The 17,756-nt window shown below is 50.9% G+C and overlaps 1 protein-coding gene and 1 long non-coding RNA gene across 3 annotated transcripts in view; one reads left to right on the forward strand and one right to left on the reverse strand.

The window, feature by feature from the left end:
- The window catches only part of Il34 (interleukin 34), a 62,279-nt gene extending 44,538 nt beyond the window's left edge, over window positions 1–17,741 (forward strand). The window contains exons 2-7 of one of the 2 annotated variants that reach the window (XM_048792588.1): window positions 6,735–7,192; window positions 12,648–12,781; window positions 13,556–13,633; window positions 13,901–14,059; window positions 17,178–17,313; window positions 17,521–17,741. In XM_048792588.1, coding sequence (XP_048648545.1) covers window positions 7,165–7,192; window positions 12,648–12,781; window positions 13,556–13,633; window positions 13,901–14,059; window positions 17,178–17,313; window positions 17,521–17,609 — 624 coding nt within the window. In that variant the 5' untranslated portion in view covers window positions 6,735–7,164 and the 3' untranslated portion in view covers window positions 17,610–17,741. Of the gene's footprint in view, window positions 1–6,734; window positions 7,193–12,647; window positions 12,782–13,555; window positions 13,634–13,897; window positions 14,060–17,177; window positions 17,314–17,520 lie in introns of both variants that reach the window. The other variant, XM_048792587.1, reaches the window with a different exon arrangement.
- LOC125613155 overlaps window positions 16,267–17,756 on the reverse strand; it is a 4,907-nt gene continuing 3,417 nt past the window's right edge. Inside the window, exon 2 of the long non-coding RNA XR_007343648.1 lies at window positions 16,267–17,745. This is a non-coding gene — a long non-coding RNA (uncharacterized LOC125613155). The remainder of the gene's footprint in view (window positions 17,746–17,756) is intronic.

Genomic DNA, 17,756 nt, shown 5'->3' on the forward strand with positions numbered 1-17,756 from the left:
TAGTTAACAAGGTCCACATAGTGTGCAATTCCGAAATGTCTAGAGCAGGAATATCCAATGACACAGAAAGAATATTAGTGGTTGCCAGGGGCTTGGGGGAGGGGAATGGGGAGCGATTACTGATGATTTTTTTTATTTTTGGAGTGATGAAAATGTTCTGGAATTAGGTAAGTGTGATTGTTGCACTATATGAGTGCACATACACGAAAAAACAAAAATATTGAATTGAACACTTTAAAGTGGTGAGTCTTATGGCATGCAAATTCTATCTTTAAACAAAAGAAAGGAACAAAAGACATAAGGGACACATCTGTTCAGTGCACGGTATGGACCACCCTGTGGGCTCTTGATTCAAACAAAGGAACTAAAAAAAGACATTTAAAAAAATAGGGAAAATTTAATATGGATTTTGTATTGAATTATACTAAGCAGTTATTAATTTGGTGGGGCACAATAATTACATTGTGTCTATATTTATTTAAAATTCTTAAAATCCTTACATATTAGTGAGTGCTTTAAAATACTCCAAGAAAAAGAAAAAAAAGAGGGATGTGGGTAAAATTGAAATAACAGGTATTGATAATTTTGGAAGCTGAGTCATGGCTATACGGACGTTCATTATACTAGTCTATCTTGTTGGGTTTGTTTGATAATTTCCATAAAAACAAGTTGCAAAAAAATAAAAAATGCCAGAGCAAATAAGAAGTCTTGATTAGTCCTAAATTCTAGAAAGTTCATCTCCTACAGAAGATTCTGAACTGTGTGTTAGGACAATTTCAGGATACCTTTGTCCCCAAAGGCCTCCTGACCTAGAACTGAGCTTCATTCTAAGAAGACAAGCCTCTGAACTCCCACAAGATGCTTTGGGTTGAGATGGATCAGGCCTTTTACTGAACATTCTGCAGAGATGACGCACCTTCATGCTGTATCAGTCAACGTTTGCTGCATAAAAAAACCAGCCCCCAACTTAGTGGCTTAAAATAATAGTGGTTTATTTCTCACAATTCTGTGGGTTGACTGACTCTGGGCTGACTTGGCTGTGGCCAGCTGGTCTAAGACGGCCTCACTCAAATGTCTGGGGCCTCAGTAGGGTCTCCTTTAGGGGGCTACCTGGATTATTTACACAATGCAAAGCCTTCCCCGCAGAAAGAGGAGTCAAACTCTGCACAAGTATCTATCCCATTGGTCAAAGTAAGTCACATGGAGGCATAGAAATTTGTTTGCAGATTGGACTTGTACTGAATAGGAGCCAGAGTCTGACCCAGGCCACTTCTCAGAATGCGACTGACATCTTATGTGTGGTTGGGAGTAGGTCTTGTGTTAAATCTTATGCCCCAGAGTTGAAATCTTATTTCCACTGGTAGAACAGGGGTGGTGCTTAAAATATTACTCAGAAATATGAAATTAACTAATGAAATTAATTATGGCATGCGAATTCTATCTTTAAACAAAAGAAAGGAACAAAAGACATAAGGGACCCTGGGCTAATGAAATTAACTGGAATTAATGGTTCCTATGTCTGTTTTTTCTCTCCCTTTTCCTGAGGCCTAAACTCAGTCCTGTTTTCTTGCCTTCCCTCCTGTCTAGAACATCTGTGACTCACTCCTTGTGATGACTTCCTGTGCCTCCCACATTCTGATGGGGGCACGGTTTGATTCATTGAAGGAGATAGATGGGGAGACTTGGAGGCCCTGTGCCCTGGGGCCAGCTCCCACCCCCACCAGATCTCCATTTGCTCATCTCTAGAATGTGGGGCTGTTTGGAATGACTTGGAGGCCCTTTTGGCCCTGTCCTACTTAGAGGAAAGTAGTCAGACTGGGCAAGTGACTCAATACTCTGTCCCCTAGGACTCTTAGGCCAGGGCTGGCCTCTTTGAGAGAAGAATGTTCTGGGTGGGTGTAATAGATTAGTTGTGGGCAGAGCCCAAGTCCAGCCTGGACCAGCAGAGCCCAGCCTGGGTCAGCTAAGTTCCAGCCAACCTATAGTTCATGAAAAAAAAAAAAAAAAAAAAAAAGATGGTTTTCTGCCTCTTTATTTTGGAGTGATGTGTCCCACAGCCGATAGAATGGGTACTTGGGGTCTCTTGCTGGCTGTGTGTCCTCTTCTCTTCTGGGTTGGGGACCAGGCTTTAGAGTTAAACTCGCAACTCCACATGGGGTTCCACTGCTCCCTCTCTGGGGGTGGTCTTGGTTCTCAGGCAGGGGACAGAAGAACCAAAGCAGGTGGCTATGGAAAGAAGGGGCAAAGATGTCCCAAGGTGAACAGGTCCTTGTGGCCCAACCTGGCTGGACTTCGCCACACAGGTCCAGCACAGAAATTCACTGTTTTAAATTTAGTTGAAAAAAAAAATTAAATCCAAGTTATATCTACACCTGAATTAAAGAAGAAATAGCTGGGCCCAGTGGCTCATGCCTGTAGCCCTAGTGACTCAGGAGGCTGAAGCAGAAGGATCATAAGTTTGAGGCCAGCCTGAGCAATTGAGCAAGTCCCTAAGCAACTTAGTGAGATCCTGTCTCAAAATAAAATTAAAACGTAATAAATAAATAAAGGACTGGGGATTCAGATCACTGGCAAAGCACCTCTAAGTTCAAGCCTCAGTATCAATCAAACAAATAAAAACAAACAAAAAAACAATCCCCCCAAGCAAAAGAATAAAATAGTTCAGTGTGATTATAAACAACAGCAGGCCTCTTTCTGCTTCCAGACACAGGGAACTTTTAAAAATATCTATCTATCTATCTATCTATCTATCTATCTATCTATCATCTATCAATCATCTATCCTTCTTCTAGAAAGCAGTCTTTCGCCACTGCTTCTTCATCTGAGCCCTTATCTGTTGACTTTCTGCCATGGAAGATTTAGTTCTTGTCACCCTTCCTTCCCCACATACCTTCCCTCTCTCTGACCCCGGCCCTCCCAGCGTCCTTAAGTCATAAGTGGGCGAAATGAATATTCACTTTGTACTTGCTTCTGCAACTTTGAAAATGCTTGTCATGGCTGAACTATGAAGAATACTATGTCCTCATTTACTTTCGAGCACAACTTTTCCCTGCATGAGCTTCTGAATGATGCTACAGGCCCCAGGGGTAGAGTGGGGAGGGGTAGGAGAGGCGCAGTGTTTCCAAACTCCTCACCCACTCCCCTCCCCACCCCACAGAGAGAGAGAGAGACATACAGACAGACACGGAAGGAGGGACACAGGGAGAGAGAGTAAGAAAAAGAAAGAGACAGAGAGACAAAGGGCAGACTTGGGCCCTCCCAGGTGTGGGGAAGTCCACAGTCAAACTCCCAGGCCCTTGGTTAGGCCTCATTTGCCAGAGAGGAGCCCCAAGCCATTGGGCCATACCTGTTCCAGCCTCTCCCAGCGGCCTAGGTTCCCGCTGTGCCCCTCAGCCTGGGTCTGGCTTCTGTCATTCGTAACTCCTACTTGGTGGCCTCATTGGGCTCTCCCACTCGCCCCCTCCATTTCCGGGGGCACAGGGGTGGGAAAACAGATGATGCTCAGACTCAGGAGCTGATACAGCTGTGCCATGAAGCTGACCATGGCTCCATTTCTCATTTGCTTGATTTCTCAGCCAGGACGCAGGCAGGGTTCCACGTTGGAGCCTTTCTGAGTGGGGAGTCTGCCCAAAGAGTTTGCGGGACAAGGACAGGGCAAAGATCCTGATAGTGGTGAGTGCCTGGGTGTGGGGAGGTCTGGGCTCTGGGACCCACCGTCCTGGGCACAGCAGAGCTGAGGGGTGCTCAGAGGTGATGAGCGGCCCAGGCCCCTGAGTGGCACACGGATTGCAGGTATTCTGAAGGGCCGTGGTGCACGACTTGAAATGACAGGTAGACCTAAGAGAGACAGACGCGGCCACAGAAACCTGCATGCGGAGGCTCTTATTCCCTGTCACCAAAACTGGGAATAACCCAGATGCCCTTCCATGGAGGGGAAGCAAACAGTGATCCAGCTACACAATGTACAAACTGCTCAGCAAGGAAAAAGGAGATTTCTCTTTTTAAAAATATATGTATTTTAAAATATATACATTTTTATAACTTTATTTTATTCATTTATTTTTTTTCACGTGGTGCTGGAATCGAACTCAGTGCCTCACCTGTGCTAGGCAAGCGCTCTACCACTGAGCTACAACCCCAGCCTCCTTTTATAAAAATATTTTTTAACTGTCAATGGATCTTTATTTTTTTAATTTATATGTAGTGCTGAGAATTGAACCCAGTGCCTCACATATGTTAGGCAAGCACAAGTGGTAGCCCTGAGCCACCACCCCAGCCCCCCAAAAGAGGATTTCTAATGTGGGTAACAACATGGCAGCCAGGCGCGGTGGCACACACCTGTATAATCCCAGTGACTTGGGAGGCTGAGGCAGGAGGATCGAAAATTCAAAGCCAGTCTCAGCAACTTAGTGAGGCCCTAAGCAACTCAGCAAGACCCTGTCTCCAAATAAAAAATATAAAGGGCTGGGGGTGTGGCTTAGTGGTTAAGTGCCCTTGGGCTCAATCCCTGGTACCAAAAAACAACGACAAAAACATAGAGAACCCCAAGTGCAGCATGCCACAAGAGAGAAGTGACATGCAGAAGGTCGCACCCCAGAACTGTAACTGTGTGACATCCTGTGGGAAAAGTGCCTGCAGGAAACAAATGGGTCCCTGCCCAGTGCTGAGGTGGGAGGGCTCCCTGCAGGACAGTCGGAGGGGCTTCTGCAGGGACGGAAGTGTTTTCTACTTTGTGACTGTGGTGGCTATAAACTCTTAGCCAGGTGCGTGGTGCAGGCCTGTAATCCCAGCTACACAGGAGGCCGAGGCAGGAGGATTGAAAGTGTAAGGCTGGACTGGGCAACTTAGTGAGGCCCTGTCTCAAAATAAAAAAGAAAAAGGGCTGGGGGGTGTAGCTCAGCGTAGGGCGCTTGTCTAGAATGTGTGAGACCCTGGGTTCAGTCCCTGGCGCTGCGTGCACGCTCTTGTTCTCTCTCTCTCTCTCTCTCTCTCTCTCTCTCTCAACTCATACACTAAAAAAAGGCAGATTTTACGGATGTAAGTCATACCTCCATAAACCTGGAAAAATGTCAACTGAAAGTCTAGTTGGCAGGGACACTGTGATAGCAGGGAGAGCACCAGGGTGAGGTGGAGGGGAGAGATGGGTGGAGGGTCCGTGCTCTACAAAAGGACGGTCCTCCCAGTTGGGCAGCCACAAGGGCAAGGGCTGGCTCTTTGTTTTCTTTGGTTTGTTTCTTCAGGGCTGGGGATCAACCCCAGGGCATGGTGCCTGCTAGGCCAGGGCTTCCTACTGAGCCCCAGCCCCAACCCAAGGCCAGCATTTCTGGTCCATGCTATAGATGCCACAGTGGAGAAGACCCCTGAATCATACCATCTTCCCCCCCAAGCCCTCACCCTGTGGCCCTTTCCCCTGACCAGAGGGGAAACAGGGAAGAACATGGGGATGGAATAGAACCTGGTCAGAGACTGAACTGGAGAGCCAGCCCAGCTACTGGGCACCTCAGCCTCATCTACAACATGGAGACCCAGACCATGTCTTATGGAGCCCAGTGAGGGACGGACAGGTAACTCTATGAGAACGCTGTGGGTGTTGAGTTCTGAGAATGACTACCAGTGGGCCAGGTTTGAATTCCTGTCACTTTCTACAGGCTGTGTGGCCTTGGGGAAATGCCCTAACCTTTCTGGACCTCAATTTCCTCATTGGTAAAATAAGATTTTATGGTTTCATTAAGTGGTGTTGAAGATTTGATGAAAAATGTCCTTAGCTCTGGGTCTAGCTTACACACACAGTGAGTTCTCAAGAAGAGAGCTCTAGGGCTCTGGTGTTATCATAGGGATGCCAAATCTAGTTACACACACACCACACCACATATATATGACTTCCAATTAATTTGAAATTGCAATTGCTGATAGATAGTGAATACTTTCTTTTTTGATAGATAGTGAATACTTTTTTTGTGTGGGGTTTTTTTTGGTACCAGGGATTGAACCCAAGGGCGCTTAACTACTAAGTCACATTCCCAGCCCTTTTTATTATTTTGATTTTGAGACAAAGTCTTGCTAAGTTGCTTACAGCCTCCCTAAGTTGCTGAGGCTGGCTTCAAACTTGGCAATTCTCCTGCTCCATCCTCCGGGAGTTTCTGGGATCACAGGTGTGAGCCACCACACCCGGCTAACAATGAATACTTTTTAACACAAGTATGTCCCAGGCAATATTTGGGACATACTCATGCTAAAAAATGATGCATGACACAATCAGACTGGGAAAAGTATTTGCTTATCTGATATTCAGATTTAACTGGATAATCGAATTTTGCCGGGCAGGGGGAGGAGATGGGAGTGATGTAGGAGGGGCTCGGTCAGAAGGTGAGGAGGGTGATTTGAGCCATGTGTTCTTCAGCCCCCCCTGCAGCCGGGTCACCCCCAGCTTCACCAGGAGTCTCACCTCCTCCTCCGGGCAGCCCCCTCTCCTGGGGGCCGGCCCACACTGCCCATGCATTCTGAGCTCTGCTTTTGTTCCTGCCCAAGGCTGCCAGCTGGTGTCATCGTAACTCACTCCTGGGCTGGGGCCGCTGCTCGGGAGTCCTGAAGTCGTTTCTTGTGTGCGACCCAGGGCAGGGAGTCCCGGTGGCGTGGGCCGGTGCTGCGCTCGCGGTGGGTCTTCTGTGCCTGCCTGTGGCTGAGTGGCAGCCCTGCTCTTACATAATCACTTTCTCTCCTCCTTCTTTTTCCAGAGCCGGATCTCACACTGAGCAGCTGCAGTCGGAGGAATCAGAGAAAGCGCCAGAAAGCGCCACCCAGCCCCAGATTCCAAGGGGCCTGCTGGGGACTCTCCTCCCCCTCCTCCTCCTCCTCCTCCTCTCCTCCTCCTCTTCGGGAAGGAAGACCCCGAGGGAGACTGCTATCTCATATCAGCTCCTGGGCTGCCATGGGACTAGCAGCCACCGCCCCCCAGCTGTCCTCCCCACTGCCAGGCAGATAGGGTGGCTGCTGCCCCAGGAGCACCTGCCTGATCCCTGCTGCCTGGCACCTCCTTTGGGGACAGCCCTTTCCTGACTCGGTGGCCACCTTTTCTGACACGTGGCCATGTAGGTCCTGCTCAGGCTCCTGTGGACACACCGCTGGGGACAGCACCTCTGCTCTTGGGGAAGCCAGTGCACCACCATGCCCCGGGGATTCACCTGGCTGCGCTGTGAGTACCCAGGGACCCACTCCGGGAGGCCTTGACCCAGAGAGGGCTCAGCCACAGCCACGGCAACCAGCGCGTCCCTGCTGGGGAGAAGTTGAGATGCTTCCCAGCTTAGCTGCAGGTAGTCTCAGGGACTCCACAGCCACCCTGCCTGTCGCTGACCCCAGGCTCAGGCAGGCAAGCTGGGCGGGAGTCCCAGGTAGGGTGGGCACTGGGTGGCACAGTGAGTGGCTAGATGATGGGGCAGGCGCTGGGGTGGGTGGCAGCATCTCTATGGACTGACTCATGAGTGCTAGGGAACATGGCAGGGGCAGAGGGTGTGGAGAGAGGATGGCTGTCCTCCCTGGGTGTGGCCAGCAGGGGTGGGGTGGGGACCAGAGACCCAAGACAGATGGGACTTGTGTGTCCAGCACCTGGAGAAGGCAGCTTGCCCTCCTCTGCCCCTCACTCTATAACACCAAGATTAAAAGGCAGGCCGATAACGGTGCGGTTGGTAAAAAGAAAAAATAAGTTGAAATGAGGACAGAAGAAAAGGAAGGGCCTGGAGGACGCTCAGGCCTGTGGGTGGAGGCCAGACGGAGCCCTCCAGACCCTAGGCTCAGCGTCACTCACTCTGATTTGGCACATTTCTCTGGTGACGCCCACGAGCCCACTGGAGAGTGACTTGCCATGACAACAGGACCTCATTTGCTTTGTGCCCCTCAGCCTCTGTCACCCAGTTCAGAGTTAGGTGGCCAGGGACTGTGTGTCAAATAAATGGGGGCAGGGGCTGGAGCCCACAGGGGTTCAGAGAAGAGCTGGGTGTACCCTGGTCCTGGCGGAGGGACACTGGAAAGCATCAGGAGATTCAGAATGGGTGAAGGACCCAGCCAGGCCCCAGGTTAGGGAAGCTTCCAGGTCTTGGGGAGCAGAGGAAGCTGCTTGGTGAGGTGCCACTTGAGGTGGTCTTGAAGGCTGGGTGACATCCACAAGGCAGACGGGGTGGTGAGGACCGAGTTCCAGGCAGTAGCTCAGTGGAGGGGCTGGAGAGTCTGGGCCGTAAAGCTGGTTTGGGCCTAGGTGGCCTTGGCCTTGAAAGCCAGGTGAAGAGCACCCACTTCACCAAACCACACGGAACCTTGGAAGGTGGCAGAGGGGGTCACGGTTGGAGTCCCCTGCTTTTGAGGAATCTGGAGTCACTGTTGCAACCTTATGGGGAGCAGGTAGCGACTGTAGATCTCGGGCGTGGTGGGGGCTGGTGGGTGGTGACGACGGGGGGGAGGGCAGAGGCAGGGGCAGGGTGAGCGGCTGCCCAGTGGAGGGGCTGGGATGCTGGGATGCTGGGCAGCTGTGATGTGACCACAAACTGGGCGGCAGCAAGTGTTACTCTCTCACAATTCTGGAGACCAGAATCCGAAGTGAGGATGTCAGCAGGGCCATGCTACCTCTGAGGACTCAGGGAGGAGCCTTCCCGCCTCTTCTGGCTTCTGGGGGCCCCTGGGGCTCCCTCTCTGTGGCAGCTTCACTCCAGTTCATCTCTGTCTGCGCGTGGACTTTCCCTCTGGGTGTGTCCGTGTCCTCTCCTTCTGACCAGGACACCAGGGGCCTTCCCTAAATCCAGGATGAGTTCTAAAGATGCTGTTTCCAAATAAGGTTACATTCTGAGGTTCCAGGTGAATATGAATTTTGGGGGGAATGCTACTCAACCCATTGCCTAGGCTCAGATTGGGTCAGGGACCCCTACTCCCCTGCCACCTCCCAGGCCAGGGAGCCAGGAGAAAGCTCCTTCTACCCATCTCCTTCAGCTTCTGCTTATCTCCCTGGTCCTTACCTCTGGGGGGAGGAGGAGGCAGAAGGGCCTCTTGACCAGGGTCAGGCCTACCCTGGCTGTGTGGTTCCTGGGGCACAAAGTGTGGGGGTGACAAGTGATCTTGAGGTTTTGGCTGTGCCAACCCTGCTTGGTTTCCTGTTTCTCTGGGTGGAGGCAACAGAAAATAAGTTTAAAATGAGAAATGGGGCCCCCTGAAGACTAAGGAGAAGCTGCCCAGGCTGCAGGGAGGTGGTCCACGGATAGGTTTCCAGGGCGGCCCATGTGCCCGGCTGTGCCAGGCTGAGCTGCTGTGGCCCTCTGAGACCCAGTCCCTGCTTTGAGGCCACTGTTAGCAGAGCCAGAAGGCTCCAGGGCAGGACCTGGGAATGGAGTGGACTCCCCATAGTGACAGCCACATGGGAAAGAAGAAGCAGTATAGACAGAAACACTATTTTGGTACTGGGATTTGAGCCCAGGGACGCTTAACCACTGAGCCACATCCCTCGCACTTTTTTTTTTTTTAATTTTGAGATAGGGTCTTCCTAAGTTGCTTAGGACCTCACTAAGTTGCCCAGACTGGCCTTGAACTTGAGATCCTCCTGCTACAGCCTCCTGAGCTGCTGGGATCTCAGGTAGATGCCACTATGTCAGGCTAGAAACACTAATTTCTTTCTTTCTTTCTTATTGCGGTACTGGTACCTCCAGCCTTTTTTATTTTTATTTTGGAACAGGGTCTCACCAAGTTTTCCAGGCTGGCCTCAAACTTGCAATCCTCTTGCCTCAGCCTCCTGAGTGACTGGGATTACAAAAGTGTGCCACTCTACCCTGCAGAAACACTGTTTTTTAAAGGAAAGGTGGCAATACGGATTTTAACGGGCAATCCCTGTGGGCTAGATGTGGTCCTTGGGCCACCACCCTGCACCTGTTGCTCTAGGTCCATGGTTCTTAAGGTGCATGCCCAGATCAAAGGCCGAAGCCTCACCTGAGGGCTGGTTACAAGGGCAAATTCTCTGGCCCCACCCCAGGCCTGCTGGATTGGGGCGGAGGCTGCTGAGCTCTCCTTGCCTTGGCTGGCTCCCCAGGGGATTCAGATGCACCCTCCCATTTCCACTGCAGGAGACCAATCCCCAAACTTAGGCATAAGGCTCTCAGTCAACAAGACCACAGCACTGGTGATTCACATACCAAGGGTGAAGTGCTGTGGTCAGGGAGTGAGTGAATCAGGCAGGTGGTGCTGGAGTCAGAGGCTGGTGGGGCTGGTATAGGCAGGGCAGACCCTAGGGTGGGGTAAGAAGCCCAGGGAGACTTTTAAAGAGATCTGCAGTGTGAGGGGATCTCTAGAGCAAGGCAGAGCAGGAGCAAAAACTGGGACACAAGATCTTGACCTTCAGGAGTCAGTGCAAGGCTGAGAGGCTTTTAGGACTTAAGAGACAAGACACAAAGCAAGCTGCTATCTAAAGGCATGAACACTGGCTAGGTTTGTATTTAGCTCTTGCTTTGGCCCAATACCATGTCAGGGAGATGGAAGAGAGCAAGCGCGCTGGTTGGATTACTTCACACTGGCAACTTTTCCTGGAGGGGAAGGGGAGGCAACTGCAGCCCCTATGTGGCCCAGGCCATAAGCAGGCCTGAGGAGCCAAGCCGAGGGAAGGTGCCCTTGGTGAGGGGTCCAACAAGAGCAAAGTCCTGGAGCAGGACCCAGCAGGGTGGGACTGGAAAGGGAGGAGGGAGAAGTGATCCAACAGGTAGAGTGGCCCAGGCCAGTGGGGATGTAAGGACAAAAGTCTTCCAAGTACCAGGAAGTAAGTGAGTGGGGAAAGTCCAATCAGTAATTCCTACTCATAACAGGTGGGTCAGGGCAGTGACTCAGCCTGGCTATCTTCACAGTGGGGAGCGCAGGAGGAGAGGGAGAAATTTTTGCTTCTGATTCTAATAATAATAGATATGGATTGTAGAACATGTAAAATGTTCCACAAAATATATAGAACACAAAAATCTCCCACAGAGATTTGGTACATTTCTTTCCACCACGTTTTCCAAACACATATGTAAACAATTGTAAACACACGTATAAATAAAATTCAAGTCCTGCTGGGAATGCAGATAGTGTTGGGTCATGTTTTTCAAAAACATCACCATCCATATCTTATTTTTCTCATCACACATCATAATAATTCCTTAACAATGTGATTTTTACTGGAAACATTCATTATGATGGAATGTCCTGGTCGTTTACAGACTTTCACTATTATAAAATAATACTGCAGTCCATAAATCTTTTTGGTCTATGTCTCTTTTTCTTGTTTTAGTTCTTCTGATTTTTGAGTTTAGTGGGTCAAAGGGTGTGGACTTTATTGAATTCATTAATAATAACATTTGCCAAATTGCTTTCAGGATGAGAGCACCTTCTTCACTACTTTGGCAGCATCAAATATTATTAAAAGAAAATCAATACACAGAAATCTTTTTGTTTCATTTCTTTTTCTTTTTCTTTTTTTTTTTGTGATGCTGGGAACCAACCCAAGGCTTCAGACTTACCTACTGAGCTACACCCCCAGCCCTTATGTATTTATTATTTTGAGACAGGGTCTGGTTAATTTGTCAAGGCTGGCCTCAAACTTATAATCTTCCTGCCTCAGCCTCCCAAGTCATTAGGATTGTCATAGGTGTGTGTTACTATTCATTTTTCTATTTTGATGGATGAAAAATGGCATCTAATTTTTTTTTGTACTGGGGATTGAACCCAGGGGAGCTTAAACACTGAGCCACATCCCCAACCCTTTTAATATTTTATTTAGAGACAGGTTCTCACTGATTTCCTTAGGGCCTCCCTAAGTTGCTGAGGCTGGCTTTGAATTTGTGATCCTTCTGCCTCAGCCCCCCAGGCCACTGGCATTACAGGTGTGTGCCACCGTAATCTAATTGTTTATTTTATTTGTGAGGTTGAACTTTTGGATACATCTTGCCCTTTTATGTTCTTTTTTCTTTTTGCTCTAATTACCCTCCTATTTATTGCAAATTCTCTCAGGTATTGGGTCTGTTCAGTTAGGTAGAAATCACAAAGGCTATTATTTTTGAGGTTGCAGTGTCCCCTAGTGGTAAAGGCTGGTAATGTTGGTAAATCATTGTAGCTAACAGCCTGAGTGAGATCCCAGAGTCACCAAAATGGAAGACGCCAGAGACCACTGGTACATTTAATGATGAGGGATGCCAAGGTCAGATAGAGGAGGGGGAAAAGTAGCTTGGGTCACGTGATTTTTAGAGTTGGAACTGGAATCCACATCTGAATGGAAATCCAGCGATGGGCTTTGAAAATGTGTCACCCCTACACAAGGGGCTGAGGTTGCCCTCTAAGGAAGTTTAGGCTTACCCCATGGGGCAGGAGTTGGGGACTGGCCTTAATTAAGTGCCTCCTGGGGGGTCTGCTGGCCAGGGTTGGGGTGGAGGTGGATCACCTTCTGGACTGCTTGCACCTACCTGTCCTTGCTCTTCTGAGGTCCAGACCCAGGGAAACCATGCGGGTTCTGGGTGGGAAGTCCTCTTCAGGTGACAGGGTCTGTGCACCTGTCACCACCACCTCTTGGATGACAGTTGTGCACACCTGGACCCTGGGGACAGTGTGGACGTGGTACCTGGCGCTGACGTGCTCTTGTTGGCTGTGGTCCACAGATCTTGGGATCCTCCTTGGTGTGGCCTTGGGGAATGAGGGTTTGGAGGTGTGGCCCTTGACCCAGAATAAGGAGTGCACCGTCACGGGCTTCCTTCGGGACAAGCTGCAGTACAGGAACCGGCTTCAGTACATGGTAACCACATGGGCACCACCAGCACCCCTGTCCCCAGCCCCATGGTGCACCTGGCACAGGGCTCTGGATAGTCAGGGACCCTCCTAGGACCTGAGGCAGCCCCAGAGTTGCCATGGCTCCCTTCTCTAACACACAACCAACGTGTCTGGGGTCTTTGCCCGCCTCCTCCCGCCATCTCCCAGGGCTTCCCCCGCTCCTGACCTTTGATTCCCCCTCCACAGGGCATTTCCCCTGGGACTCAGGAATGGAATCCGGGAGGGGGAACCCCCCCCTCCCAGCACTTATTAGCAGGGGAGACAAAGACTTGCCAATTGGGATGTTTGGTTCTTTTGGGGGAGTGGAGATGCCCACTCTGTTTTTAAAAAGAGCTTATGAAGGCAATGTTGACGTGCCCTACCATTCACTCATTTAGAGAGTATAACTCCCTTGGTTTTTAGTGTGTTCACAGAGTTGGGTGACCACCACCACAGCAAGTTGTAGAACATCCCTCTCACCCCGAAAATACATGTCTTTCTTGAAGTAGGAGGTCCTTACACTGAGCCCAGAACTTCTGCTTGAGCAGGAATTATGTATTTAGTTTCACTCTCCCTGCGTCCCAGAGGAAAGTGAGCTGGTGTTAGTGCTGTTGGGAGCAGGGATGTGTCCTCTTCAGAGGACTCCTGTGACGGCAGGGGGCCCTCTGGTGCAGGCCTCCCCTGCACTGGCATGCACCTGGGCTGGGGCAGCCTGTCTGTGCAGTTTCTGCCTCTGACCTCCTGGTTCGTCCCTCTCCAGAAACACTACTTCCCCATCAACTACAGGATCGGCGTGCCTTACGAGGGGGTGCTCAGGATCGCCAACATCACCAGGCTGGTGAGGATCCCTTCCTGGGCTGCAGAGACCCCCACCTCCTGCGATCCCCTGTGGACCCCAGCCTGAGAGGCACTTTGGTCTTGGCAGGTCCAGGGGCCTTTCATCAGTCCCTCAAGTGAGCCCACCCTTGACCCAGGCCCGAGGTTGCCCGATGTCCACTGTAGACCCCTGTGGTCAGTTTCATGCAGGGACAAGTCCTTGGAAAAGGGTCACAGTGGAGCAGCCCACAATGGGGGGTTCCAGAGTTTTCTCCTGTCCCTGCAGCAGAAGGCGCGGGTGAGCGAGCAGGAGCAGAGGTATCTGTGGGTCTTGGTGAGTCTCAGTGCCACCGAGTCGGTGCAGGACGTGCTGCTTGAGGGCCACCCGTCCTGGAAGTACATGCAGGAGGTTCAGACGCTGCTGCTCAACATCAAACAGGGCCTCCCGGTGAGCTGGGCCTGCGTGTGTGAGCGTGTGTGTCCGAGAGGTGGGGTCAAGGGCTGTGGAGCCAGGGGAAAGTTCCGGCACATTGAGGAGTGGGGTGTGGGAGGGATGGGGGAGGCATACAGGAAAAGAAGTTCGAGGAAGGAAGAGGTGTGGAGACCCTGTTCCAGGCCCTGCTTCTCTTGCTGTGGATCCCGGACAGGCCATGGGATTCTCTATCTCTGAGTCTGAGAAATGAGGCTTTTTTGGGAGTGTAGGAAGGAAGAAAAGGTGGAGTGCAGGAGATTTTTAGGGTGAAGAAACTGTTCTGGGTAATTCACTGATGGTGGGTGTGTGACATCATGCATTTGTCAACCCACAGAACTGTGCCACGCAGAACGGGAGTCCTAATGGGCCACGATTTGAGTTAATTAAGAAAATTAATTAAAAAAAAAAGAGACTCCTTCTGGTTCGGCAGGGTTGAGGCCTCAGGGGGATGTCCTCTATAATGCATGAGCCATCTGAAAGAGGGAGGCCAGGGGATCATCATGGAGCCACACAGGCCGTGCGTGTGCCTGGGATCCCTCAGGCCCCAGAGCACACCTGCCCCTAAGGATGCACCTGCCATCCCACTCAGCCAGCTGCCTGGTCTCATCTGCCCAGGAGGCCCCGTCCAGGGCCAGAACATCCCACACCAACTGTGAGCTTCTGACGATGAAAGGGCTAGGGACCAGCCATTGTTTTTGCAGCTGTCTGGAACCGGTCCTGGGACAGGGCTGGAAGGAGGTCAGGAGGTCCAGCGATTTCCTTGGTGGCTGTTTTGTGCCCATGGGCCAGATGGGTGTCCTCGAGCAAGATGAGCTGACCTGGGGAAGAGACCCCTCCTGCCCTCATTTTTCCTGGGAAGCATTTCTGATTGGAGGCTGATGGACCCTCAGCCCCGCCCACCTTCCTTGGCCTCTCCTGATTAAAATCCACCCATCCCTGCAGCCAGATTTTCAGTCTCTCTTTTCTCCAACTCTGCTGGTCGGCTAGGACCTTGCCTTTAAGATGGATTTAGGGAAAACCACCTTTCAGATTTTCTTAGCTTTTAAAACTCCCAGTGGTCCTGTAGTTTGGAGATCCCATCTGGGGGTGGGTCACCAGCAGCCTTGAACAGGTTGTTCACCTCTGGACTTTAGATTCATCACTTGCAAAGAAGAGGGATTGGGAGGAACCTGAAATTGTATCTGGCTGTAAAGCTGATTCTATTCTACCTCCTTCTCTACTTGGAGGTACCTGGAGTCTGGTTTCTACATTGTTTTTTTTTTTTTTTTTTTAGGCCTGGGGATTGAACCCAGGAGCACTCAACCACTGAGCCACACCCCCAGCCCTTTTTCATATTTTATTTAGAGACAGGGTCTCACTGAGTTGCTTAGTGCATCGCTAAATTGCTGAGGCTGGCTTTGAACTCACAATCCTCCTGCCTCAGCTTCTGAAGCTGCTGGGATTTCAGGCATGGCCTACCCCCACCCCCGGCTCTGAATTGTTTCTTTCCTACTTTCTCCCCGCACCCCAGTACTGGGATTGAATCTGGGGGCACTTTACCACTAAGCCACATTCCCAGCCCATTTTATTTTTTTTTAAAATTTTGAGACAGGTTCTCACTAGTTTGCTGAGGGTCTCCCTAAATTGCTGAGACTGGGCTTTGAACTTCAGATCCTTCTGCCTCAGCCTCCCAAATTGCTGGGACTACAGGCATGTGTCACCACAGCTGGCTGCATAATGTTTTCAAAGTCCATCCATGTCATAGCAGACCCTTCCTTTTCATGGCTGAATGATATCCCATTTTGTGCAGATATTATATCTGTGCCTCCATTTGTCTTGGGCTGTTTCTACCTTTTGGCTCTTATGAGTAATGCTTCTGTGAACATGGGTGTACAACATGGGTCTGAGTCCTTGTTTTCAATTCTTTGGGGTTTACACCTGGGAGTCAACTTGTGTCTCTAGGTGTAGCTTTTTGAAGACCTTCTGGACTCTTTTCCTATAAGAGGCTTTAGGAAGGTGACATCTGTCCAGCTGTCCTCAACTTTGAGCTTCTCTAGATGGCCCAGTGGCTCCTGGGGCTCTGTACTCTCACCAGGGCAAGGGGATACATCTACTAGGTGGCTGGGTTCTCCCCAGATTCATTCTCACCCCACCTCTGTATATCAGTTTTCCAGGACTGCTGTAACAAATTAGTACAAAACGAATGCCTTAAAACAGAAATTTATTCTTTCATAGTTCTGGAGGCCGGAAGTCCCAGATCAAGGTGTCGGCAGGGCGACACTCCCTCTGAAGGCTCTAGGGAGGGTCTTCTCTTGCTTCCAGCCACATTACCCAACCTCTGTCTCAGTCTTCGGTGGCCTCTGCCATGTGATCACCTGTCTCTGTGATCTTTCTCTCATGTGGACACCTGTCACTGGATCTAGAGCCCTCCCCAAATCTGGGATGATGTCCTTCTTCCAGATCCTCAATTATATCCCCATTTAGAAAGAGTCACAGTCACAGGTACTGAGGGAAGGACTGGGATATGGGGTGCTGGGAGACATAATGCAGTTCAGAGTTTTTGTGTGGGCCGCTGCTGCCCCCAGCTCAGGCCCCACATTTTCCTAGATGCCTCCACAATGGCTGTGGTCCCTCTTCAGGGACTTCGGCTACCCATCATGTTGCCTGCGTGTTCCCTTTTGTTAAGCCTCATGAAGGCAAGCTGAGTTTGGAGTCTGACACCCGGCCCTGTCTATGACTTTCACCTCCGTGTCTCCCGTGAGGGCTTTCTCTTGTTCTTACAGTTGATGGAGGGCAGCTTTCCCAGCTTGGGGGCGGGCAGCCGGGCATGGTCTAGAACAGCGGCTTCCTTCCTCCCTGTCCTGGCCTGGGCCCTGTGTTCGTTTTTCCCATGATGGAGAAACAGGAGCCTCTGTGTTGTGCTTGTATAGAGGTGAGAGCTGGGACCCTCTCTGTATTTGCGGGAAGAAGGTGAGACATAACGCACAGGTTCCTGGTCCCAGAAAGTCTTGCCTGCCTTTCGTGACTTGGGGTGGCACCAAGTCAGGTAGCCCCCACGTTTCTCTTGTTCAGTGTGTTCCCATCTGTCATGGTTCTGACCGGTTCCTCCCTCCAGGATGTGGAGATCAGCCCCAAGGTGGAAGAGGTGTTGTCCCTCCTGAATGTGCCGGGTCGGAGCCTGAAGCTGGTGCGGCCCAAAGCCCTGATGGACAACTGCTTCCGGGTCATGGAGCTGCTGTACTGCTCTTGCTGTAAGGAGCTCCCTGTGCGTGGGGCTGAGGGAGGAGAGGCCAAGCATCTGCGTTGGGGTCAGCAGGAAGAGTTGGCACACTCCCGGGCATGCCCTGTGCTCCAAGTGATAGTTCACTTTTGGAAACCCAGATGGGCCCTTAGCTTGAGGGGAGGGAGGTCTTGATGTGTCCTGCAATTTCCCTCTTTTTCTTTTCTGTCCCTTACAGGTAAACACAGCTCCATCCTGAAATGGCAGGAGTGCGAGGTGCCAAGTCCTCAGCCCCATGCCTTGCAGTGTGAGGCCGCCCAGCTGTAACCCCCTCCCCAGCAGACCCCCACCTCCCTGTCCCACTCCCCTGGCTCAAGCACCGGACCCCAGGTCAGGGCCCAGGGCGAGGGCCCCTTGCCCTGATCGGCCTGTGTGCTGACCCTGGGTGGGAACACCTGAGGACCTGTCTCTTAT

This window comes from Marmota marmota, unplaced genomic scaffold (assembly GCF_001458135.2).
Source record: "Marmota marmota marmota unplaced genomic scaffold, marMar, whole genome shotgun sequence".
Lineage (NCBI taxonomy): Eukaryota > Metazoa > Chordata > Mammalia > Rodentia > Sciuridae > Marmota > Marmota marmota.